Raw genomic sequence first — 25,340 nt, forward strand, 5'->3', positions numbered from 1 at the left:
AAAAGAGCTCGCCTTGCATAATTGACTCATTGATAATTTTGTGGGTGTGACTGATTAAATTTGCACAGGCTACATGTGCTGTGCAAAATAAGGTCTATTGTTTGAACAGCTTTTAAACTTTTAGCCAAGACTTCTTACAAATAATTATGTGGTGATATTTTTTATTACTTTTAAATAATGGAGAGGGAAAAATTAAAACAGACACGGATACTATTTGATGATTTTCATTAGTCACACCGTTTCCTAATACAGAAACTTAATGTTTTTGTAGCAGATAATTTTATATTAAAATTTGCTTTTGCTTCTTATTTCATGTATTTGTATAATACATTTGAAGAGTGAAAGGGACTGAAATGTATTTGCCCTCATAAAAAATTTAGGATTATGTGTGTGTTTCTAAACGATCAGTATAATTCTTGACACCACCACTGTATCTGTAACAAAAGCTTTGAATTTAAATATGAATTGAGTGTTATTTACTGCTGGGACTTTGCTGATAGAAGTTAGAATCAAACGTGCTAGGCTGCAGTGTAATTGCATACAAACACCTGTTCTTTAAACCTAAATTTCTGTCTTTTTTTAATCACATAAAGATAGAACAGAAAATCAAGCCTGCATTTACATCACTGATTGAGTGTACTTTGTTTGCCCCTCTGATCCACTCTGACTCGTGGACCCTCCCCCCCTCTCTTTAATGAACATAATCTGATGAAAACACAGCTATTTGCTTTTCACTTTGCATCGGCAAAATGCTGCTCAGCTAGCCTCTTTCTCCGCCCCCATCTTTAACACAGCTATGAGACCTCTAATTATGCAAGGATTCAAGTAGCTTTTCACAAAACACAGTGTTGTCCTCTAGAGCTGGAGAGCGCTCCACGAGCTAAAAGGACAGGCTGCATATTTGCAGGTTGAGCAAATTCAATTTGTTTGATTAGTTCTCTGCATTTGCTTCAACTTTGGTTTAAATGGTGCATCTTAAATGTTTTTAGTGTCTCTTTTTTTCTTTGCGTATGCCTATACCAAATAGACACGCAAAATGTTGATATCTCTTCCGTTTTTGGAGATATATGCTCTTAGTCTAAATAGAGATCAGAAAAGCAGTGTACTTATAAATTCATTTTCTTTCCTGGTCTTTCTTTCGTTCATCATACGCACAAATAAAATGTGACCAAACAGCTCTTATACATGTCTCTTCAGGTACACAATTGAAATTTGCTTAATTCAAGTACTAGCACTGTTGTATGTGTGACAGAAACAGGCCTATTGTCATCCTCGCGCATTAGATCACCTGCTGCCCCTGTGGGTTTGTCTGCTTTGGTACTAAGCTGATGTGAAAAGACTTTATCACGATGGTTAAACATTCAATTTGATGTCTGCCTGTAGCGCTTCCTGGCTAATAAAATTACACCGAAGTCAATGCGCTCCGGTGCAGGTGAAACGAACAGCTTTCCTGCCGAACACACGCGCGTCAGGACGCAACAGAATAGTGGCACGCCGAAATCGTGCGTCATAGTGTTCAGCGTCCGCGTTTAATGACAAAAATCATTAAATGACTAAATATTTAACAATTTTCTGAATCTTTTTGTGCGTTAAGAACAATACTTCGCCATTTTGTTATTGTATATCGTAGCTTACATTCGTGCGTAAACCCTATGCGTAATTTGTTTAATAAGGCTAAGTTGCTTGATTTCGCTGGACCATTTAATCAATGGACCATTTATTCAATTTACTGACAGGTAATTGTGGCTCGCGCACACCCCTCATAACCCTGATACATTTTCCTCTTTTATCTAATTGGTTGACAAGTGGGTGCGTACTGCTGAGCCCGAAGCCAAAACTCTCGCGCGGCCTTTTTCTTTGGAGTCCATTCTTGTCAGACCCCCACGCGGTTTCATCTCAAATCCCATTTGCTATTGTACCTGTCCAATAGCAGCGACCGAGCACGCTTTAACTCGGATGGCATTTTTATTTCATCACTACGGTCGGGAGCAAGTCTGACTCAGTGATCTCTGCGCTGTCACGCTGATCATTCTCGTGGGGGGGAAGCTGGGCACAGCTTTACGCGACTTTCTGAGTTTTCCCTCCATCTTATGCGAACTATTTTAGCTCGGACTTTAACGCCAGAGAATCCTTTAGATCTGTTTAATATCTTTTTTCAGCTTTTGATGGTGATCCCTGTCGGACAGTAAACGGTGATGGCAGACTCTGATACTCAAGAGGCTCGCCAACCTGCAAAAGACTCGCCGTTCTCCATAAAGAACCTGCTGAATATTGAAGACAAACCCACGAAGCCAAAAAGCATCCTCAGCTCGCACAAGGGGGTTTTGGAAGGCAGTTTCTTTTCTCGGCTCGGTGATTTGTCTGTTCCTCGATTTGAGCTGCCAGCACAGAGAATTGGACTATCCGCGCAATATCTGGAAAGAGCATCTACCTGGTGGTACCCCTACACGCTTGGAGCACATTTTAGGACTGGAGGTAAATTATTGTTTTGCTTTAGACGAGGGACGTATAGTGTTTTAATATTAATTCACGTTCTTCTATCGGGAAAAGCTGTGGTGTATTCAACATCGTGAATGGATACGTAAATATTAATAAAAACGTTTTAAATACTTTAAACTCTAAATTAAACTTAATGTATCCCAACAATAAACCAATTACATAAAGGGGAAAATAGAATAGAGGTAGGATAGCTTTCACTGCAGAATTGTTTGTCGTTGAAGAATAGGTTTTAACAAAATAAAATGTTTTTCAACAGGGTCTGAGAAGGTCAGCTTAAGAGAAGCATCACAGGCACCGGACAGGCGCTCTCCGGATCTCCAGAAAAGTGATCAAGATGCCAAAGATGAAAGCGCCGACGATGACATCGCCCTGGATGAAAGTGACTCGGAGGAGCCAAAGAAAGAAACAGACCAGGAGGACGACTGGAGGAGAAAAAACGACGAGCTGGACTCCGAGAAGAAGCCCTGTCGGAAGAAGAAGACGCGCACCGTGTTTTCCAGAAGTCAGGTCTTTCAGCTGGAGTCCACTTTCGACATTAAGCGCTACCTGAGCAGCTCAGAGAGGGCAGGCCTAGCCGCGTCTCTGCACTTAACCGAGACACAGGTGAAAATCTGGTTCCAGAACCGGAGGAATAAGTGGAAAAGGCAGTTGGCCGCCGAGCTGGAGGCGGCCAACCTGAGCCATGCGGCGGCACAGAGGATTGTGCGGGTTCCCATACTCTACCACGAGAATGGAGCCCCAGAAACGAGCGGGGGCCCTGCTACAAACTCACCGGGCGGCCAGGCACTCCTGGCTTTCCCCCACCACATGTACTATTCTCACCCAGTCCCACTGCTGAGACCCGTTTAACATTTGTGTCATAAAGCATTGTACATTTGTTTTTAAATGAGAGTGATTAACTGAAAAAAAATTGTTTTGTATATTTTGTAGATTGAACGGACACAGTTATTATTATTATTATTATTATTATTATTATTATTATTATTATTATTATTATTATTATTATTATTATTTGTAATCATGCTTTCTTCTACTAAAGTGTCCTTGAGCAAGACAGGGTCCCTTTTACAGCTCCCACGCGTGTGGGGAACAAAAGTAATGGATTTTCTGGTTATTTTCTTTTTTCTTTTTAATTATTATGATCCATTTTGGGTGCATATATTTGAACGTATTAAGTTGAACAGGGTTGGCTGTCTATATGTAATTTACAGAGATTTGTGTCAGTGTTTGAATGTGGAATTAAATATTTTAATATTTTTCAATATTGTGCAATACTGTTGGCTTTAAATTAGGCTGCCAGCCTTTGTCTCCCATAGGCCTATAGCTCACTTGGTAATAGTCAGGACAATCATGTCATTCTTAAAAGACCCCCCCCCCCCCCCCCCCCCCCCCCCCCCACCACCACCAAAAAAACAACTGCAGATGATACAGGCATTTGTCTTTTTGACGCAGTGGTTGGCGTAATTTTACAGCCATGAAAAAGCCAAAAAAGCCTCTGTTTTTTGTGTATGGTTTTCTTCTGATGTTGTTATTGAAATTCTGTATATTATATGGTCTCGCACTCAGTAAAAATTAATTCAAGCAAGAAATGTTTCCTTTTATATAGCCTTGGTGTGTGCAACACGAATGTTTATTCATGTCATGTCGTTCTTGGTTTCTAACATTTGTGAGGGGTATGTTCTTAAGGGTTCTTAAGCTTCCTCTAATGCTGATCCGTGTTTTATTTTCGAGCCTATCGAAAATAAAACACGGATCAGCATTAGAGTGGCAACAATATTTATACCGATCACTTAGAAAAATAAACAACTGCATTCTAAATAATAGGAACGTTGGATGAACCAAATGTTGGGTTTCTGTGAAGCATTTAGGCCTCAGCGTCAGCTCTTTTCATCATATAATTTTTGCTTTATATAATTAAGAAAAAGTATTGCGGAAAACATGTCCTATAATTAGAAGAAGAAAACTGTCACATATCCACACAAATTAGAATGTACTAGCCTAAATTACAAAATGAATCTGAAAGATTGAGAGCCGGCCTTCTTAATTTTTCATAAAGTCATCACGTTACTATATGCTTTATTTTATTATTCTTTTTTATTATTTTCCTTATTGAATAGCGCTTGAGAGCAGCTTAAACTAAAATATACCATTACATGTGCCTCAATATGGTTGATTTATGGTGGTTAATTTATGTGGTAAACTCCTAGTCAAACTTCAAAAAGCAAAAGCAAAAAGCCAAAAACAAAAAAATGGACAACAAAAAAAGGCGCATTGTACAGGTGCCTGTTTCAAAATGTGCTCACTTTTCTCTCAGCTTTTCTGATACCTGTTTATTTAACATATGAGCTATACAACTTCATGATTTTAGAGTAAAACCACAGATAAATGCTTGCATAGATAGATAGATAGATAGATAGATAGATAGATAGATAGATAGATAGATAGATAGATAGATAGATAGATAGATAGATAGATAGATAGATAGATAGATAGATAGATAGATATCAGGCCTATTCATCTTAGAAAGTAGGCTCTAGGAAGAAATACGGCGTAAGACAGAAAAGGGACCCATGTCACGTGTTCTGTATTGAGACAACGGAAATAACCATAGAAATCAGCTCAGCCAATGAAATCGCAGGCGCGAACTTGAACATTTCTTTCAACCAATCAGCGCCTTGTGGACCGTCGGTAGCGAGCTATCCTCACGCAGCCACATTGTGTTCTCGTATATTCATATATTTTTATAGTTAACTAAAAAGGTATAATAATCGCTCTTGGCAAATAAACCAACTGATCACGTCCGAACGACATCTGACTGAAGCGGTAAGTGAAGTGAAACTACTAACATTTGTGCTCGTTGCTTTTGCCCTTTCGAGCTAGCATTAGCTAACACCAGTGGCAAGAGTAGTAGTGGGCTTGGTGTAATTCCTGGATTTAACTGAACAATGAGTCCAGTCAGTGTGGAACAAAAAGTAATGCGGTTATAAAGTCACAAGTAGCGCAGTCATTCAACTGACAGAAAGGCATATAAACATGTATTTTAGTTTATATGGTTGCTAGCTACTATTTGGGGCGGGTATTCTGTCGGTGGGCTGCATTGAAAACAAGCAACAAAGCCTTTAACCAACTGCTGTTAGGCTGTGTTTGCGACCAGGGAATTTATGTAGCTTTATAATGTGTATGAAAACGCATGTTTGGTTTTCACTGAAGCCACTAATAACTTCTAAGTAATAGTAACCCTTTATAAGGGAGTCACTGAAAGACGTGGAAATTCAAAATTTCAAATCTGAAGTGTCATTGGAGCACGTTGTGTTGCAAATCACAATCAGTATAATGACTTCTCCCCATCTTAGGTAAACATGTTTCCAAAAAGTGTGTCTATAAAATAAAGTACTGGAAAAACTTAGAGATTTTAGGGAAACATTTTTATCTTGAATAATACTGGCATTTGTCACAACGATAACAGCAGTCCTGTTCTGTCACAGGCCTTATGATACTTGAAGCTTCTGTAAGGTGACATAATTTCCAATAAGACATTGTAACTAAATATTTATCATTTTCAGCAACAATTTAAGTTTTTTCGCTGCATGTGTATCCACCTGGATCTAGGGTTTATATACGGCATGGTACTTAAAAAAAAGTTCCAACTACACAAATGCAAAATAAAAGAGAGAACATAAATATCCAGCCATCTTTGAAGGTGCGCATTAACAGTGAAGCCTAAAATGAATCTAAAACGGTGATGCAGAAATTGTAAAAAATGGTATAACTAGTGGTGGTACCACTTATTTTCTCTTACATGTAATTCAGTCCAAAATAAATTAATCGCATATATTGAAATACTAAGTCAATTTTAGCAGTAACAAGACTCACGGTAAAAAATACATGGATGTATGCTTATAAAATGAACTAAATATAGCATCTGTGGTTCTGTTTATAGCCTGAAAATGTCAAGTGGAATACATTTGTCACTGAATCACTTTATGTTATTACACAAACTTGTGGCAAGGTTCAATATACAATTGACATCTGCTGTCCTACGTTTATAATAGTTTTTTATTTTGTTTGTTTTTCATAACACAAGTATGGCTTGCTAGATACATCCGGTGTATGTCTAAAATGGACTTGACATCCCTTGTACCAGTTTCAGGTGAACAGGTCATATATATATATATATATATATATATATATATATATATATATATATATATATATATATATATATATATATATATATATATATATATATATGACCTGATCTTTGCTGACTCACTGGGAGGAATCCATGGCTCTACAATTTCAATATGAAGCATTGGGGTGCTAATTTTGGCTATTAAGTTACCAAATATAGCTCCTTGCCCAATAAAGTGTTAAAAATTTCTGTACAGACATTTTTTTCCAAATGAATGAGGAAATGAATAAAATATGTGTTTTGACAGTGTCATAGATGTTCATAGTGGAGCAGTATTTAAAACTGGGCAGTTAGATCGAAATTAACAGCCCAGTTTATAATGTTTGACCTCTGTTGTGTCCTGTTGTGATTCCAGTCTAAATGTCAGTTAGGTTGCATTAAAACACCTTGCAGGGTTGATTACTATTAAAGTTGAAATCGCCTGCTCATTTTTCTCTGCTGCAGATGACAGGCTCAAACGAGTACAAGCTCAATCAGGGACCAGAGGATGGCATCTCTGCTGTCAAGTTCAGTCCCAGCACAGCCCAGTTTCTCCTGGTTTCCTCTTGGGACTGCACTGTCCGTCTCTATGACGTGGGAGGCAACACCATGCGAATGAAGTACCAGCACACGGCTCCAGTTCTGGATTGTGCATTTTATGTAGGTCACATATTTTCTGCTTAGGTTTCTTCTTGTTATGTTATAGCCTTGAAGTCTGGTGTGCTCAAATGATAAACCTTTAACTTTCAGGATCCAACACATTCTTGGAGTGGAGGTTTAGATGCACAGTTAAAAATGCATGATTTGAACACAGACCAAGGTATGTTACTAATCTGGTAGGTGGATTAAAAACTTCCAGTAGTAAAACATATTTGTTGGAATGCTTTCATCTATATTCTGCTGGTTTCTTCTCTTTAAACAGACACAATTGTTGGAACACATGATGCTGCCATTCGTTGTGTAGAGTACTGCCCAGAAGTTAATGTCATGGTAACAGGTAGCTGGGATAGATCAGTTCGACTGTGGGACCCACGAACGCCCTGCAACGCTGGCACCTTTACTCAGCCAGACAAGGTAAAGCAGTAGAGCCACCACTGAGCTTAACCATATTGTTTATAAGATTGTTATATACATGTTTTCAGATCTAAATCACTAGAATTGCTATTAAAGTTTAAAAAAGAAAACATGACATTTTTGGAGATTCATCCTTTTTCAAAGCAACAAAGTATTTTGGATTCTCAGGAGGGCATTACAGGTTTAGCAGTTGTTATTGAGAATGAGTTGATAAGACTATTAATGAAAACAGGAAAATTTTTTGATGGATTTTATTTACATTTTATTTTGGCTTTACTCCTAATACTGGTACACAGTGATGTAGCTATTAATATATTTTCTAGAAAGCTCCCTACATTAGACATTGTAATTGTATTCATTTACTTTCCCATAATGGTTAACAAAGAAAAAGATGTTAAGTTTAATATGTTTGCATGTGGTTAAGTAATGTTGTATGCATATACATTTCATATGATTTTTGGCACTGCTAGTGATGTCGCCATCTTGTCTCATAACTTGTCTTTGTCAAAGGTGTATACCCTCTCTGTGGCTGGAGATAGGCTGATTGTTGGCACAGCAGGACGACGAGTACTGGTGTGGGATTTGAGAAACATGGGATATGTGCAGCAAAGAAGAGAGTCCAGTCTGAAGTATCAGACGCGCTGCATTAGAGCCTTCCCCAACAAACAGGTAGACTATAAAATATGAAGACTGTTAAAACCTGGCTGATAATTTGTTCTTAATAGAACCTGATAATATAGAGTCAAATTTTAACCTCATATTTTCTGTCTTGGCTCCAGGGGTATGTCTTGAGTTCAATTGAGGGACGTGTAGCTGTAGAGTACCTGGACCCAAGCCAGGAAGTTCAGAAGAAGAAATACGCTTTCAAGTGCCACAGGCTGAAGGAAGAAGGAATCGAGCATGTTTATCCTGTCAATGCCATCTCATTTCACAGTGTTCATAACACCTTTGCCACAGGTAAGATTGGCTAGTTAGTACTTGACAAAAGCAGGTATTTGTTTATTCTTAGATCTGTCTTAGCTTATATATGTATATACAAAAAGAGTCAGCTACAGAAAATATCTTAGATTTTTCTCTGACCTTCACCTCTTAACTGCCAAGGTTGCATCCAGAACTCTTGTTAATATAGATCCATATCTCAGCAATAACAAGGCCGAAAACTTTTTGAGGTTGACCTTGAACCTCTCCTTTTACCAGGTGGCTCAGATGGCTTTGTGAACATCTGGGATCCATTCAACAAGAAGCGTTTGTGTCAGTTCCATCGGTATCCAACCAGTATTGCATCACTGGCCTTTAATAATGATGGCACCATGCTTGCAATCGCCGCTTCCTACATGTTTGAGAAAGGAGACATCAGCCACCCAGAGGATGCCATCTTTATCCGCCAGGTCACAGATGCCGAGACAAAGCCCAAGTGAGTCTTCCTCTTGTCTGCTGTGCAAAGTACTGCTCAGAATGGCAGTTTCATACCGCTGAATCTCTGAGCAGTGCTGTTTACAATGTGCAGGTCGAGCTGCAGCATATGCTGATCTTTATCTCTGTCCATCCACTTTTCAATATCCGATAGTGAAAGATAGATGAGAACTTGAAGTCCTCCTTTCACTTTGTACATCTGTGGCTGTTATAAATATCTACTCAGTGACCAAATAAACATAAACCTTCTATATAGCATGAGGCAGTCCATTAAAGTGGGCCTGTTATAAATACTACCCCTGTTTTGTCAAAGTCAAAAGAATTGAGGTGTTCTTTTGACTTGTTTTTCAATCCAGACCTAAAGTATTTTAAAAGGAATTCTTAATATTTCCCTCTATATCTAATTTGAAATAAATCATAGATTTTATTAGAGTTCATTTTCAGCTTTATTTGAGTAAGCTGAATAGGTACTGGCAGGTAAACATCCATAATAGTCTATAAACATCACAACATACTTTTCAAATACCAGATTGTCTCTTTCACCGTCAGCCATACTTGTCCCTAGAACCTGGTTGCAGAGCTCAACAGTTTCTTGTCGTGTGTTTGGTAACCACGACCTGGCATTTTGAGGCTTATCTTTGTGGTGTATATCATAGCCATGACTATACTGGGACTCTGGCCAAAAATCCAAATCTCTTTAAGGTTATCTTTTCCTTCACCTCAGGATGCCTTAAATGTGCTTTTTTTTTCATTGGAGCTTTTAGATGTAGAAAGACTGATTGTAATCTCAATAAGCAGATGTTAAAAGTAATTTTAAAGTACCGACTTAATTAAAAGGTGAGTGGCTTTTGTCGAGAACTTCGAAAAGAAGCAATGATACAAAACTGTAGTTACCAAATGGGATATGACTTGTCTCCATGTATCAATTCAGTGATTGCTCAAGTTAATTGAATCTCTTCTTGTGTTTTTTGGTTTACAGGTCAACCTAAGTGCACAGAGGAAGACTTCCCTCTGCCTTTGAAGCCTTTATCACATTGGATTTATCTGCTGGCATCCAGTGTACCATTACTATATCGTTTCCTGTCATTTCTTTCCATTCCCAAACCGCATTTGTAATTTAAGTAACAGTTGTTACATTTTCTGCTCGTTTCTGGTCTGTGTTAAATATTTCATTCTTTTATGTATTTGTCTTGTTCTTTCTCGACTAAAATCATTTTTGTATATACTGTACCTTTTTGACTTTTCTTTCCCCTTGGTCTTTTTGGTATTTTGACATTTTAACAAGGCACAGTTGCAGCTGTTCGTGGATCAGTCTTTCAGTGCTCACAGTTTGATACTTGGAATTTAATAAATGTTCAAATATGACCATCATGAAGTTAATTTATACTTTGTCACATACTACCTGCATGAACAACAGCTGGAGAAATGCTAGGAATGTGTCAAGGCAATAAGGATTGTTCTCTTGATGATGTGTTGAGGGAAAGTGATGATCCACTCATCTTGCTGTGGGCTCCACTTGCCCCCAGACAGTGACCTCTGCTGATAGACATCAGAGGTCTTTGGCCTAAACAAGATCCAGGTTTATTACTGGGGAAAATTGGGAGAAAAAAACAACTAAACTTGATGACCCAGCCTATTTAATCATCCTTTTTTTCATCATCCATTTTTAAGTGTGTGTGTATATACATCTCTCTCCCTCTCTGTCTCTCTCTCTCTCCCCAGATATAGATATATCCCTTAGTAGTGGATTTATGGTAACTTCCAACCTATAAACAATGAGCTAATTCTGCTGTTTTAGCAGATGACAGCAGTGATGTTTCAGAGGGCTAAAACTTTTTAAAAGTGTATTATTATCACTGAATTTATCTATAGACTGTGCCAGTTGTTACACTGATGACAGAATTAGATGCAACACAGGCTTTTGTAATGCAGTATTTGGTAATATACGACTGGCACAGTGCAGCTCTGGAAAAATATAAGCGATGTCTTTTTCCCGCAGATTTTCAATGGCATCTAATGCAGTTTCTGAAACCTTTCAGCCTAAGCATGAGAGAAGATATAGATGTCAGTTATTCTATTTAAGAGATCCTATTTTTTCCCAAATGGTTTTTATCTGCTTCTGCAGTATCCTGGAAATGATTAGTCCACTTTGGTGAAATGATGTAACTAATTCCTGTGATTGTCGATAATGAGTCTGTCTTTGACGTTAGATTAGGACTGCAGCTTAATATGAAATGGCATTCATGGAAATAGAGGGAGAATGGGCAGGGGTTTGTTATTGTGGGTGTAGTGAATTACCTTGTTTCCTGCCATTTTTGGCTTCTACTAAATTGCGAAATTTAGTGTGTTCATTAAACCCATATTGGATAGGTGTTACACAGGAAAAAGTAATTTAGCAGTCTATTTGAAAGGTGCATTAAGGCAGTTAGTATTTTTCCAACCCTTTTATTAAAAGATGTATTAAGCTCTATAATTTAACAAATTGTTGCAGATAGCTGGATTATCTATCAGCATGTTCTTCCAAATGTCTTTTTTTTTTTTTATTTCCTCTAGCAAATGTTCAGATAACCACATCTGTGGTTGTGTGGCTGGGCTCTGATTTCCAACCACTGAAGTGTTGCAGACACTTTGGCTCTACATGAAACCGTTACATGACAATTAAAATGGGTGATTGTCCTCCAACAGCCTGTCAGGTGCATTTAACCCAACCACAAAGGGCTCTTATGTTCACTCAAGAGGGCGCAGATGACCTTCAGCAGACACCTTATCTCTCAAGACTGGTTTCTAATATTATATCAAGCTGATGATAGCCCTGCGTCGTTCGTGAGCTGGGGAAAAATGGGGAAATCACATGATGCATCAGGAAAATATTGACCACATTCTGGTTTGTCTTACGTTTCATTGTTACTTACTGTAGACCACAAAGACACAAAGTGACACCATGCTATAATGCAGTTTCTTCAAGCTTTTAATTGTGAAATCACAATTTTAAATGATAAAAATTAAACTATGGTAATTTTTAATGAGCATAAATTATATTTCATGCTGGAAGAAAACTGATTACAAGATTTCATAACCATATCAGCACACCTACTATGGTTCAGTGTTCGAGGTTTTACTGACACCCTAACAAAGCCTCCTTTAATACTTTACAGTGCTATGAAAAATGTTTGCCCTCTTCCTGGGCAAACATTTTTTCAGTTATTTTTGCATATTTGTTACACAAATTATCAAACAAATTTTAAAATTACAATAGAGTGATAGTCTGGAGCTGCTTTGATCCTGAAGGAGAATGTCTGGTCATCAGTTTGTGCCCTAAAGCGCAAGCACACCTGGGTTTATGCAGCAGGACAAAGATCCAAAACACACCGGTAAACTCACCTCTGCTCAAAAAACCAAAATGAAGGTTTTGGAGTGGCCTAGTCAAAGTCTAGCCCTAAAACTGAGATGCTTTGGTGTGACCTTAAACAGAAGGTTCACGCTCGAAAACCCTTCAATGGGCTGAATCAAAAAAAAATTGTCAGTAGGTCAGAATTCTTCCACAGTGATGTGAAAGGCTCATTGTCAGTTATCACAAATGCTTGATTGCAGTTTTTGCTGCCAAGAGAGGCACAAGCAGTTATTAGTTTTATGGGGCAATTACTTTTTGGCATGGGTGAGGTAGCTTTGGATAGGTCTTTCCCCTTAATAAATGAAACCATCATTTCAAAATAGCATTTTGCATTCACTCTAGTTATCTTTGTCTAATATTACAATTTATTTGATGATCTCAAACATGTGAAAAACATGCAAAAAAAAAATATGGATGGGGAAAGTACTTTTTCATAGCACTATGCCACCAGTGAGGTTAAAAAGTATTTTATTTTGTAATTTTTCTAAAATATCATTCATACATTTAATTTAATAAAGAAATGTAATCCAATTTTATAATTTTAAAGACCTTATTTTTATAAGGTCTCTAAATATTTTTAAATGATTTAAATAAAGATTTGGACTGCACTGTATTTAACCTAATCTCCAGCGCAAAGCTTATGAGCCAAAATGGAATGTCAAACCAAATATCTGTGACCCCCCCTTGTCATGCCCAGAGATTTTTAATTTACTATAGTCCAGCTCCCAGAGGAGTGCCCCTGTCCCCTGTCAGCCCTGTAAAAGAGATGGATAGCTGTGAGTGTGACACCTAGCAGTGGGTTACATGGCCTTAAGCTTTATCGCCTAATTACGCTCTAATGTAACTACAATGCTCTTGAGAAGATGTTGTCTCGCCCACCAAAGTTCCTTTAAAAGCCTCCCTGGGGCAGGGGCAGATAGGAGCGAGGCAGGCCACAGCCATGCCCGAGTGAAAGGGTTGGGTTTCGTTCCCCCGAAGTTTGGATGAAGTGGACACAGCATGCTAAATCTGGGGAGGACAAGACCATGATCTTTACTTTGGAGACTGTAGAAACTGAAAGAAATTATACCAGTGTAACAAACTTGTATAAAAACTCAATTGATGCTGTTTTAAATTACTGAGCCACTAATGTGTTAATCACACTACCACATCTTATTAGGTTTTACATTTAGACTAACTTCACTATAAAGGGCATCGCATAATAAATGTATTTCTGTGTTTTACACAAACAGCGTAAACAAACTTAAGCATTAATATGTGGAACGTTCGGCTACCAGGTTATCAGTTACACTTGTGTGTATCTTCCATCAATGTAAACTGTCCAAGGCCTCATAAATGGACCATTTGACCACTTATTCTTTAGAAGAGTGGTTAGCAGATGCAGATGGCACATTCAGTGGTAGAAAGTAGCTGTGACTTTTTCATAAAGTAATAAAATGCAGATTTTTTTATAGTTACCTTTGTCAAATATGAACATTTATTTGAAGATTTAAAACATTTAAGTGTGAGAAATATGGAAAAAACTAAGAAATCATGAAAGGGACAAATACTTTATCAAATGTCAAATATAAATCTGGTTTGTCCGGCATCTGGTTTTGAGCAAACACATTTACGTTTGGTGCTAATTAGCAAACGTTAGCATGCAATCAATGTAAATTGGGATACTGTTGTGCATAATAGCATTCCTGGTAATGTTTTATCACTAGCATGGTTTTGTATTTTGTCTGGCGTGTTTTTAGCAATCTATGCCTAAATGAAAGTTCAATCTAAATAATTAAGGTTGGTGATTCAGTGGCAATGCTTTATTGCTCCTGATCATAAAGAACACCTTTTCCATGTACAGGGTGTCATATGTTACCATGACTGGGTTGTTACCCTCCAGGGCGTGAAACCACAAGCACTTAGACATAACTGATCTGTCCTGTAGAGAGACACCCAAGTTCTCTGTCTCACACAACAGACTCCAGAACCTTTTGCATTGTACAGATGATTTGCGGTCAGTTCTGGAGTGACAAGCAGTCTTACTTTAAATACAGGGAGGGCACATCCCCGGGGAACCTTTGAAAAACAGTAAGTAGGTATCCCCATTTAAACTGAAATCAGATTGCAGGTCTTTTCAGGCAAACCTCTTTGTGCACTCTCCATACCTATGAACTCTCTGTGCTGTTTAATGGGTTCATGGCCACAGGGCAGGGGTTACAGTTTGTCCTTCCTGCAATTAGCATTCACGGTTAGCTTAGCAGAACTAATGCACCAAATCTTTGAGGCTCAAGTTTCCTCTGTGCCTCTGGGTGAGTGTGGCCAAGATTTAACTTACTCCTTGTATCCATTTCAACCTGCTTTATTAGAGGTTATTGGCAAAATCCCTTGCAGAATACAATTTCAAGACAGCCATTATCAGACAATTAAGTGTTAGTGTCAAATAGAAGAAGGCACAGCTAAACTTGGGCTTACCATGCAATCATACAGCATAGCTTAAGGTTAAATACTTGCATTTATATTAACACTCAGGTCACAATGGGTGAAAGGAAAAGCCACAGTAGCCAGTGGCCTTCATTTTCAGTTCAAATCAATATAGTCCATTTCCTTTTCACTATCAATCTATATTTGCTTCTTATTTATTTGTCTAAATCCTGCATTATAAGAAAATGAAAACCCTTAGGACTATTATTGCTTTTTGTGTTTGTATATGCCCTGTGACATTTGGGTCAAGACACTGATCACAGGAACATGTATACCAATGCTATTGTCATTGTGGGCCATGAGGATCTCATGGGTCTAGAGTAACATAACTACTTAAATGAAGCTGCTTGGAGCTGTTTTCTGGTATTAGCTTTCTTTGTATTCAGTAATATTGACTAGTTTATACAAGGACCTGTGGACGTTTATGTAGGTTGACCATAGTATTGTTTAAAAACTACAAGTTATACTACGATATTTGGCAGTACTGATGCTAAATAATATGCACTCAAATGCCACTTTGTTAGTTACACCTGTTCAATTGTTCAACTGCTCATTATGTCAAAAATCTAATCAGCCAATCCCATGGCAATGACTCAGTGCATTAGGCATGTGAACATGGCCAAACAACCTGCTGAAGTTGAAAACAAGCATCATTAGGGAAAAACTATGATTTAAGAAACTTTGAACATGGCATGGTTGTTGGTGCCAGATGGCCTGGTCTGAGTATTTCAGAAACAGTTGATCTACTGAGATCTTTCCCCTAAACCATCTCCAGGGAATGCCTTGTTGATGCCATAGGTTAGAGGTATGAAGTATGAAGAAGTATGCAGAAGAGCATCTCTGAACCCAAAGCATGTTATACCTTGAAGCAGCAACCAAATGGAAACCGAGGCTAAAATACACACGGGTTCACCAAATTGGACAACATAACATTAGAAAAAAGTTCTGGTTGAATCATCTCAGAGTTATTTCTTAAACATGAAGAGAGAGCACCGGGATGTGGTGGAACGAAAGATTCGCATCACAGATGTGCAGCCAACAAACCTGCAGCAACTGTTGATGTGATCATACTGCAACATCCCAGATCCCAAGCAGTTCAGTGACAAAAACTGAAGGGAATTTGAACTGTTACTACATCTTTGTTTAAACACAACGACCTATTTTAAACATGTTCTTTGTCCAAAGTTAGCGTCGGTAATTGTTATAGAGAAATACATTTGATTGCCCCTCTGTTTAAGCTCCAACCTGTTACCTAAGCAAGGGGGGAAAAATCGATGTTATTGAATATAAAATACATTTGTCATTTTCTAAGTGCATTTTGTCTGAGTGATTAGTGATTGTGGTGCATTATGCTGCCTAATCAATGAGACTGTTAAGGTTCAAAATATTGGGGATGGAGACAAGAGAAAAAACCACAATAACAACACTGGTCCGGCCGGGTTGAGTCAAACGATGATTTTAATGAACACACGCGTGGGAGATGGACACTGATGCAGACAGCCTCAAAATCTCAAAATGGTGGAGCATTGCTCAAACTTTTATAGCCTCTGGTGCCTCCACCTTATCATACAAAGCCTAAACATTCACATGCTTTCTCTCACACAGCGCCTAAGCTACGACCTTGGCTCCCTGTTTATCTGCTCCTGCTGAAATAGGGCAGAAAACTCCAGCACACTCTGTTCTCTTCTACTCAGACAAATTAGATTTCTTATAACTCAGCAGTATAATGCATCATAAAACAATATCATTCATTCACAACAAGTCAGCAGTTTAATGTAATGCAAATCAGTTTAACTAATGCAATAGTTATCAGCTTCTTCTGATTCAGGAGAATAATGCAAACTAAAACTACATAATAATTCACAATCTTTAATTAGGGGTATAACATGGCATAAAATAATATTATAATCTAACAATTCCCCCTGATGAGGTCATTAGAATAATGACCTCACAAACACCCTGTAGCCCAGTGTGGCCGGGTTCATCTCTTCTCACTCCTGAGGTCCTTTGTCCCCCTGACGGGCAAACCATATGTAAGATGACCTCTGTGTTTGCGCAAGTCAGGTGCAAGACAAACTATTACTACAAGGATAGCAGGTCCAGATGACACTCCCCTGTTCTCCCACAGCTTTATTTGGTGTTCCCTTATACCATTCAGACGTAGACTAGAACCTCTGTCCGAAGAGCTCTTAACCTTTATTTTATTGCTGCAGCTACCAGTGTCGTCCAGTTGCGTGATCCTCTGTTCTTCTTACTTCAACCTCAGGGGTTAGACAACCCTTCAGTCGTGACACAGATCAGGGGATTATTCTGCCCCTATTTCAAACAACGATCTGTGTATCCTCGGGTCCTGTGTCTCCCGTGTATCCTCCAGAAAAGAACAGGAAGGCGTCCCCCTTTTGCCCAAGAGCCTCTCGAACCTCGTTGGTCTGGTGTTTCCGGATTTCCATCAACCCCTTCATGGTTATTGCTGTATTTATGGGATTCATCCTTTTGAAGTGGCTAGCTGGAGCCCAAACGCCATGACCCTTGGACCCAGTTGGTGTCTCGGCAGTCACTGTATCTGTCTCTGCTGCGAAGGACCCTCGTATCTCTGTGGCCTCGTCTGGTGTCTGTTCCTTTCTCTGTAAGAGACAGAAAACCAAAACACCTCTCTTCCTAACCCTAATAATCTAATGTTGTTATCTACTGACCTTCTAGTGATTCAAAATTGGTCTAAAACATTCAGAATGTCCCAGGGACTTATTCTAATCATATCTTATGTGTGTGTAAGCGTGTTTGCATTTAGCCCTCTGCACTCAAGGCGTTTCCTACACTTTATCAGTCCGGACAGTCACGCCGAACGAAGCTTCTGACCTTCAAAAGGCCGAGTGCCAACTCGTTATAAGCACATTTGCAAGGTGTGTCTGAAAATTATTGAAACCCCTCTTTTTAACAAAAGACAAAGAAATTAACAAATCTTCTAAGCGCTATTCAGTTCATTTCAATGAGTTATGATTAAACATGAAAGTGATAGTTTATGCTTTTTCACTGATTCTCTAAAAGGTCCGTCTTCTCGGACCGCTATTAGCTTAAGCTTTACCATTCCTAAATTATTAAAGACACAAATGAAGTTATAAATTGTTCAAATAATCCTTGTTTGATGTTAAAGCTCAACCTTCCCCCCCTTTTTTGACACATTCCAATGTGTCAAATCAACGGAGCTAGAACATTAAAAAAAAGTTAGGCAGCTACAAAGTTTCCCAGACTCTTAAGGTGATCCGCGTGTAACGTTCTGACTCAGGTATTTAATATTTTAATAAATGTCGTTTAATTAACTGCCACTATTTAAACTAACCTTAAAGACATAATTGAAGAAAAGATCACAAAGAATAACATGATATCAATGTTATGTAAGCGCGTGCGGCCTTCTATGCTCGAAGCCTTTCCCCTCAATAGATCAGTCAGACATTCGCGCTGACTGTAGCTTTTAACCCTTATTAACTTGAGCACAACTCTACAATGAGCAACAAATCGCGATATGTATAAAAATGATCATGGTTACACCTGCAATGAAAAATTATATCATTATCCTAACACCTGTAAATAGAAGATTCATCAGAGGTTATAACAATCACAGGAACACAGATGTTAGTATAAGGTCAAAAGCTTCAATAAATGATCATCGATGCAATGCTTGTTGCATGATTCTCATACAATAATAATGCTGACATTAAAATAACAGTAAAACACCCCCTTTTGTCTCGTTTCACTTGACACCTAAACGTTTATAAATGCCTCTTTTATTCTTGATTTTATTTCCCCCTTTTCTCCCCTTACTGACCACAGCAGGGGGATCTTAGTTTTGAATCAGCCATGAATCCAGCTCACCTGATTCATCAGTGAGCTCCACCATCACTGGCGTCTGACAGGGTGGTGCTGCATACTCTTCCTTTAATGTCACTATTTTCAACCTGTTAATGAGAGTGTTTAAACCTGAAGTCGACTACGTCCACAACAAGTCAATACAGCTGTAAATGTGGCCAATTATCAATCTATTACCAATCAATAACAACAGATAACTTCTATTTTATGCATGCTTTTAATCAACCACTCACCCAGAGGATCTCCAATCCCAGGAAATGCCTTCTCCTCCTTTAATGAGTCTGTCCTCCTTCCATGCCCTGGTAACTGGTCCATCCAGAGCCATATGATCTCAAATATACATACAACAAGCCAAACCACACCTTGGTCACACCAACCCTCCTCCGCCCCGAAGATGTCCAATGCCATCCTAGTATGGACTGTCAAATGTGGCTTTAACGCTGACTGTTCTGACAATCCATTTTATAACGTTCCTGGTCAGATTTGCCAATCTCTGCACCAGGGTTTTAAACGTTTCGCCATTTTCATTAGGTTTTATTTTTTATTTAGTTTCGACTCCAGATTTTCAATTTTTTGCCAGTTGTAATTAGTTTTTACCAATTCTTTGCTAGTTTAGTCTAGTTTTTATTTTCTGAAAATCCTTAGTTTCAATTTAGTTTTATTTGTGTTTTGCAAAAGTTAAGTGTAACAAACTCTCAGTTCCATCATATCAATCATGCTCTTCTGCTTATCCTTGGGTGTTGAGACTAATAACTATTAATTCTTGCCGCACCGAGTGTTCCTAATTTTGGTTGAAGTCAATTGATAACCTTTTCCATGCGATTGTTTCACACCTTTATTTAGATGTCCCAGTCCTGTTATCTCGGGATACATCACGCTGCCTTATCTGGGGTTAGCTATTTTCTTGGGATGCGAGTTAAGTGGGTGAGCTCTTCAAAGAGGGGGAGTGTGCTAAATAATATGCACTCAAATGCCACTTTGTTAGTTACACCTGTTCAATTGTTCAACTGCTCATTATGTCAAAAATCTAATCAGCCAATCCCATGGCAATGACTCAGTGCATTAGGCATGTGAACATGGCCAAACAACCTGCTGAAGTTGAAAACAAGCATCATTAGGGAAAAACTATGATTTAAGAAACTTTGAACATGGCATGGTTGTTGGTGCCAGATGGCCTGGTCTGAGTATTTCAGAAACAGTTGATCTACTGAGATCTTTCCCCTAAACCATCTCCAGGGAATGCCTTGTTGATGCCATAGGTTAGAGGTATGAAGTATGAAGAAGTATGCAGAAGAGCATCTCTGAACCCAAAGCATGTTATACCTTGAAGCAGCAACCAAATGGAAACCGAGGCTAAAATACACACGGGTTCACCAAATTGGACAACATAACATTAGAAAAAAGTTCTGGTCGAATCATCTCAGAGTTATTTCTTAAACATGAAGAGAGAGCACCGGGATGTGGTGGAACGAAAGATTCGCATCACAGATGTGCAGCCAACAAACCTGCAGCAACTGTTGATGTGATCATACTGCAACATCCCAGATCCCAAGCAGTTCAGTGACAAAAACTGAAGGGAATTTGAACTGTTACTACATCTTTGTTTAAACACAACGACCTATTTTAAACATGTTCTTTGTCCAAAGTTAGCGTCGGTAATTGTTATAGAGAAATACATTTGATTGCCCCTCTGTTTAAGCTCCAACCTGTTACCTATATATAAAATACATTTGTCATTTTCTAAGTGCATTTTGTCTGAGTGATTAGTGATTGCGGTGCATTATGCTGCCTAATCAATGAGACAAAAAAGGAGATGCTTTCATAAACAGCTTTTGATTATTGGACATGATAAACTTTTCTGAATTCGGTGAAGTGAAACAGTATGTTGTCCCATCGACTCAAATACAGATTAAGCAAACTAATGTGAACACAGAGATCAATTCATTCATCCAATAATGTTTCTGTGTGTAGAACAGCAATGCACTGAGAAGTCTGGCTCTAATTCATCATTGTCCACACATTATATTATTATTGATGGCTCTTGCCGTGGGCAAGTGCATTTGTTTTTCAGATTTGTGACAGGCGGCAGAATGCTGGATGAAGGTTTATTCTGCAGCCGGGCCAGAAACATCGCACGCGTCTCTCTTATTTCTGTATTGATCGTCATGCCTCCCCATAATCTGGCACCTGACACATTTCACAACATTATGTGGAAGGGGTCAGAGGACAGTGCTAATGAAACTGCATGATGGATGCTGTTATCCGCAGCATTAACCCAGCATTTACTCACACATAACTGTGACTCTGAAGAGCCTGCTGGAATTGTCATAAATAATAAAGAGCTGAGGTGGTCCAGAGGTATGATTGCGACAAAATAAATAAATAAAATAAAGCATATTCAGCATAATAAAGCATATCAGTGTCAAAGTGGTTTACTTGTTTAGGTTACAGTTTTTCAGCAACGTTTAAATGTCCGTGTTTTAATGAAGTAGACTGACTTCCAAGACTAAAATCTCTTTTGTACCCAAATGTTTAAGATAAAAGAGCACAGTGAGCAGATTTGTGTGGAAGTCTTAGGAAGCAGAAAAAAACTTGGAAAAATCACATCGTGTGCGAGCACTGTGAGTGAAATCATAAGAGATCTGTAATACCGGGCGTGAAGTGAGCTGTATGACTGCGAATTCTCTGCTCTGCTCCTCTCCACCACATCCATCCTGCCAGGCTAATGTATCCCTCTCAATAGCCGGGGATAAGGGGAGAAAAGACTGCTTGTGTGAAGCACAAAAAGCCCCACCGTGGCCGCATTCGCAACAGTAATTGGCAAGGAAGCTTTATTTTATTCACTCCTGTATGTCTTTTGTTGTCCTGTAGGTTCGTTCAAGTGTGGTGCTTTTGAAAGTTGTTTCAAAACTGGCTAATTTCTGCAGCCTCCTGTCTCTTCCTGCCTGCGTTATTTATTTATTCATAAATACACAACTGTTTGATTATTTCCTCTTTTCTTTTCTTTTTTTTTTCCGGACACTGAAATGTGTTAAAAACTAAACATTAAATTGAACATTTAATAGAATTTCGATGACACTTAATTTCGAACATCCGCAAGAGGCGGGAAAATGTTTAATCTCTTACGAGTCCTGCTGCTTTCACACTCTGAAAGCTTTATTGCTGTTCAGCAAAGTAGTGGTGACAGAATAGGGGTTGGTGGGCATTAGAGGGGCGGCTCGTCTCCTTTTATCATCACATTGTAGTAGTTGTATAAAAGCCTGTAAAATGTAGCTTGCAGTTGTATTTTCACCAAAATTACACTTTATGCTGCAGTAAAATGCATTCAAAGATTTTTCGCTGTGTTACACCAGTACATTATTCTCTTAAGCACTCTTAACCCTCTCATACATCAGTTTTATAAAAATACAGATGCCAAGAAAGTTCTCAGGGGGAATATCTACTATTTGCTTTTGCTGATATTTTTCAGGATTATTCCCAGCTCATGATTTTTTGATTTCCTCATGGATACTGTGCTATACGTGAGTATTTTAAGCATTTACTATTCACACATGCAATAAAATTACATCACAACACTTTAAAGTATAGCAGTGGTTTGCTTGTAAGCCTTTTTCAACCCTCTTGTCACCCACATCTCTGAGCTGTCAGTTCAATCAATGATTCATAACTGATTTACCTCTTTCGATTGTTTCTTTTTTAGTTTTGGGAAGCAGAATTTTGTTCCTTATTCATTTTTCTACATCTTCACAAATCCTGGCCCCATTATTTCTTTAGTATAAAGATTGAAATATGTTTACTGGAGATTAAAATGTGTATCCATTGATTTTTAGCTGCGTGAGTTTATGGATGGATGTAAGCTTTTTGGTCTGTAAGATCCATGACCAAAAAAATCTGGAATTTCGTACCAACAGTGCGTTTTTCCTTCCCACTTTCACTTTTAAGTACTTCATCATAGAGCGCTGTCTAATGGTTTCTAATTTTGGAGGGTCTTTCAATGTGCGACTGTTGTCACAACTTGGTGCTACACAAATAAAATTTAATTGAACTAAACTGGTACAAGGTTTTACTTATCTACTATGATATCTTAGTACTAGCACACAGTACTCTGTAATGTTTGTCCATTTCACACATTGGTAATGCTTTTGCAATAATTCGATTAATATTTGTAGGGTTTCTGATCAGTTTTGTTTTTGTGAAATTTCTCAAAATATATGGATTTATTCCCCCACCCCACCCATTGTCATAACACCTTTCCATGAACAGATTGAATTAGCTTTTACACTAATTACACTGAATTTAGCCAAATCCCATGTGGTTGATAACTCAAAAATGGACACATGCCAGATTTAAGTAAGAAAAACAGCATTTTCAAATTTGGGTGACCTGACCTGTTCTGGTGATTGTGTAAGATTTTGCCAGTTTTTTTGAGTTCAGGATACATTAAAGTGTCAAAACCGGGACCAAAATTGCCGCTGTAATTACAGGCAGATAAGAGATGCAGAGTAAAGTCGAGAATTGTTAACTGCTGAATACAAATTCACTGGCAATTTCAGGCATTTTGATGTTCAGAGTGTTTATGTTAGGGCACAACCAGAGCCAGGAGTTATTCCTACCCATTTCCCCACTTACAGTAAACCACAAGGTTATCACGTAGGGTTAGGCTCTGAGTACAACACAATTTCATCTCTAGGGCCCTCTACAGATGAAACAGGCTTGCATCTCAGAAAATATTACAGTTAAAAAGAGTGCATTGACCTGGGTCTGATCAGAACCTTTGAGCTAGTCGAGCTGAAGCAGCAACATCACAGAAGATGTGCCGCTCACATAATGGGGTCAAACTGTTTGTTGGATTTGCGCAGTGCTGACATTCTAGTGGGAAACTGCAGGTGAAAGGGAGTGCAGCAAACATTTTGGAGAGGAAAAACAGTTAAGTCCTCAAGTACTGACTGACCTATGTGAGTACAGTTACTGTGGTGTAGAAACACAATGGTTGTGGCTGAGACAGCGGCTTGTTCGCTGTTATTTGAGAGGGATTAGGCCTTCATCTCTAAGTTGCAAGAGTTCCATGTCTTGTACAAAGAAAATGTCAAACCAGCTACCTGACCTAGCCACCCTTGGGACCATATTGAATGACGAGAGGTCAAAGTTGGACACCTGTAGGTTCAAACGATAGGTTCAATTCATGAATGTTCTGGTTCAATGAGATGTTCAGAACACCCATCCGCAGGTTACCAGACATATTCGTACAGCTACAGCAAGGGACAGCTGTAAATTTACAGCTGATTATGTACTTCCAGATTCACCTAAACTCGATATCCTGGAGAATTTCCATTTTAACAGAACCCTCATTGATTCAGTTTTTTAGAGGAATTACAGCCTGGATCAGTTTACCTTGTTACATTGTCACACTATGTTCTGGTCTGATCTCCATGTCCATTTCCGCTCAGCCTCCCCTCCCAGTCACCACAGCGCTGTCCAACAGACTTTTCTTTGTCCCTGTGGCCAGCCATCCATTCCTAATCTCCAGTCTTTTACTGTGCTGGAGACATGCTGCATGCTTTCAAAGAGCAGGGTAAGCTGTTGATGGATGCCCTCCATCTCACTAATAAGGCTTTGAAGAAACCTTGTGGCCCAGTAGTGACAAATGACTTTGTATATGGGGTTCACTATTACAGATACCTTATAGCTTTAGGGAAGCAATTAGGTACAATATTAAATATAAGTAAAAACATCTACCTAAAAACCCTACTTTTTTTCCAAGTCTTTCAGCAAACCTCACTTTTACTTCTTAAATATTTGAAAAACAGTTTCAAATTATTTATGTCACGACTCCGTCATAGCAAAGTAACAACAGTGGTGACCAACAATCATGAAATAGGTTTAGACGACTGACTCAACCTCACATTTGTCTTCCTATCTTAATCCTGCCTATGACACCCATTTATCACACAATTATATACAGACAGTGAAACATATTGTCGTTAAAGGAAACAGAACATGAATATAATATGAACAAAAATATAAAAACCCAAATTTTCACTATACAAATGTGATCCTTAATCAATGTTATTAAAAAACACTGTGTTTTTTATGTTTATCCGAGTCCTGATCAAATGTCACACCTCAAAGGTATCTTGAGCCCACAAAGGTCTGAACAAGCTATGATTCTAAATTCAGACATAATTGAAGTAATTGTATCTGGAGCATTTGGTTTAAGAGATCAGGTAACTGTCATCTGAGAACAGTGAATTCATCATCATCTTCAAGAAACCCCTTTGAAATATTTTGAGCTTTATGATATGGTAAGGCTGTTCGATATAACGATATATATCGGATGACGATATAAAAACGTCTATCGTTTCATTTTACGCTATCGTTTGTTTCGTGGTGTCGCAAAATAAACTGTTTACGGCAATATTTTTTCATCGTTTTGATGGTCACTGTAGTGGCTATATTAATTTCTTA

General features: G+C 38.5%; 2 protein-coding genes across 2 annotated transcripts; both read left to right on the forward strand.

Moving 5' to 3' along the window:
• Positions 1 to 1,877: 1,877 nt before the first annotated feature.
• Positions 1,878 to 3,851, forward strand: hmx3b (H6 family homeobox 3b). Its single transcript, XM_004561202.2, has 2 exons — positions 1,878 to 2,475; positions 2,756 to 3,851. Exons 1-2 carry the CDS (start codon positions 2,196 to 2,198, stop codon positions 3,346 to 3,348), a joined length of 873 nt encoding a protein of 290 aa, XP_004561259.1. The 5' UTR covers positions 1,878 to 2,195; the 3' UTR covers positions 3,349 to 3,851.
• Positions 3,852 to 5,146: 1,295 nt separating this feature from the next.
• On the forward strand, positions 5,147 to 10,522 carry bub3 (BUB3 mitotic checkpoint protein). The gene is made up of 8 exons (XM_004561199.6): positions 5,147 to 5,322; positions 7,136 to 7,330; positions 7,421 to 7,490; positions 7,593 to 7,744; positions 8,255 to 8,413; positions 8,524 to 8,701; positions 8,942 to 9,158; positions 10,137 to 10,522. The coding sequence occupies exons 2-8, from the start codon at positions 7,136 to 7,138 to the stop codon at positions 10,144 to 10,146; spliced, it is 981 nt and encodes a 326-aa protein (XP_004561256.1). The 5' UTR covers positions 5,147 to 5,322; the 3' UTR covers positions 10,147 to 10,522.
• The last annotated feature ends 14,818 nt before the right edge of the window (positions 10,523 to 25,340 follow it).

Source organism: Maylandia zebra, linkage group LG8 (genome assembly GCF_041146795.1).
Source record: "Maylandia zebra isolate NMK-2024a linkage group LG8, Mzebra_GT3a, whole genome shotgun sequence".
In the NCBI taxonomy this organism is placed as follows: domain Eukaryota; kingdom Metazoa; phylum Chordata; class Actinopteri; order Cichliformes; family Cichlidae; genus Maylandia; species Maylandia zebra.

Coding starts and splice junctions, on each gene's coding strand:
- hmx3b (XM_004561202.2), top strand. CDS start 2,196: ATGGCAGACTCTGATACTCAAGAGGCTCGCCAACCTGCAAAAGACTCG. Junction 2,476..2,755: donor AGCACATTTTAGGACTGGAG/GTAAATTATTGT, acceptor GTTTTTCAACAG/GGTCTGAGAAGGTCAGCTTA.
- bub3 (XM_004561199.6), top strand. CDS start 7,136: ATGACAGGCTCAAACGAGTACAAGCTCAATCAGGGACCAGAGGATGGC. Junction 7,331..7,420: donor TTCTGGATTGTGCATTTTAT/GTAGGTCACATA, acceptor TTTAACTTTCAG/GATCCAACACATTCTTGGAG. Junction 7,491..7,592: donor TGATTTGAACACAGACCAAG/GTATGTTACTAA, acceptor CTCTTTAAACAG/ACACAATTGTTGGAACACAT.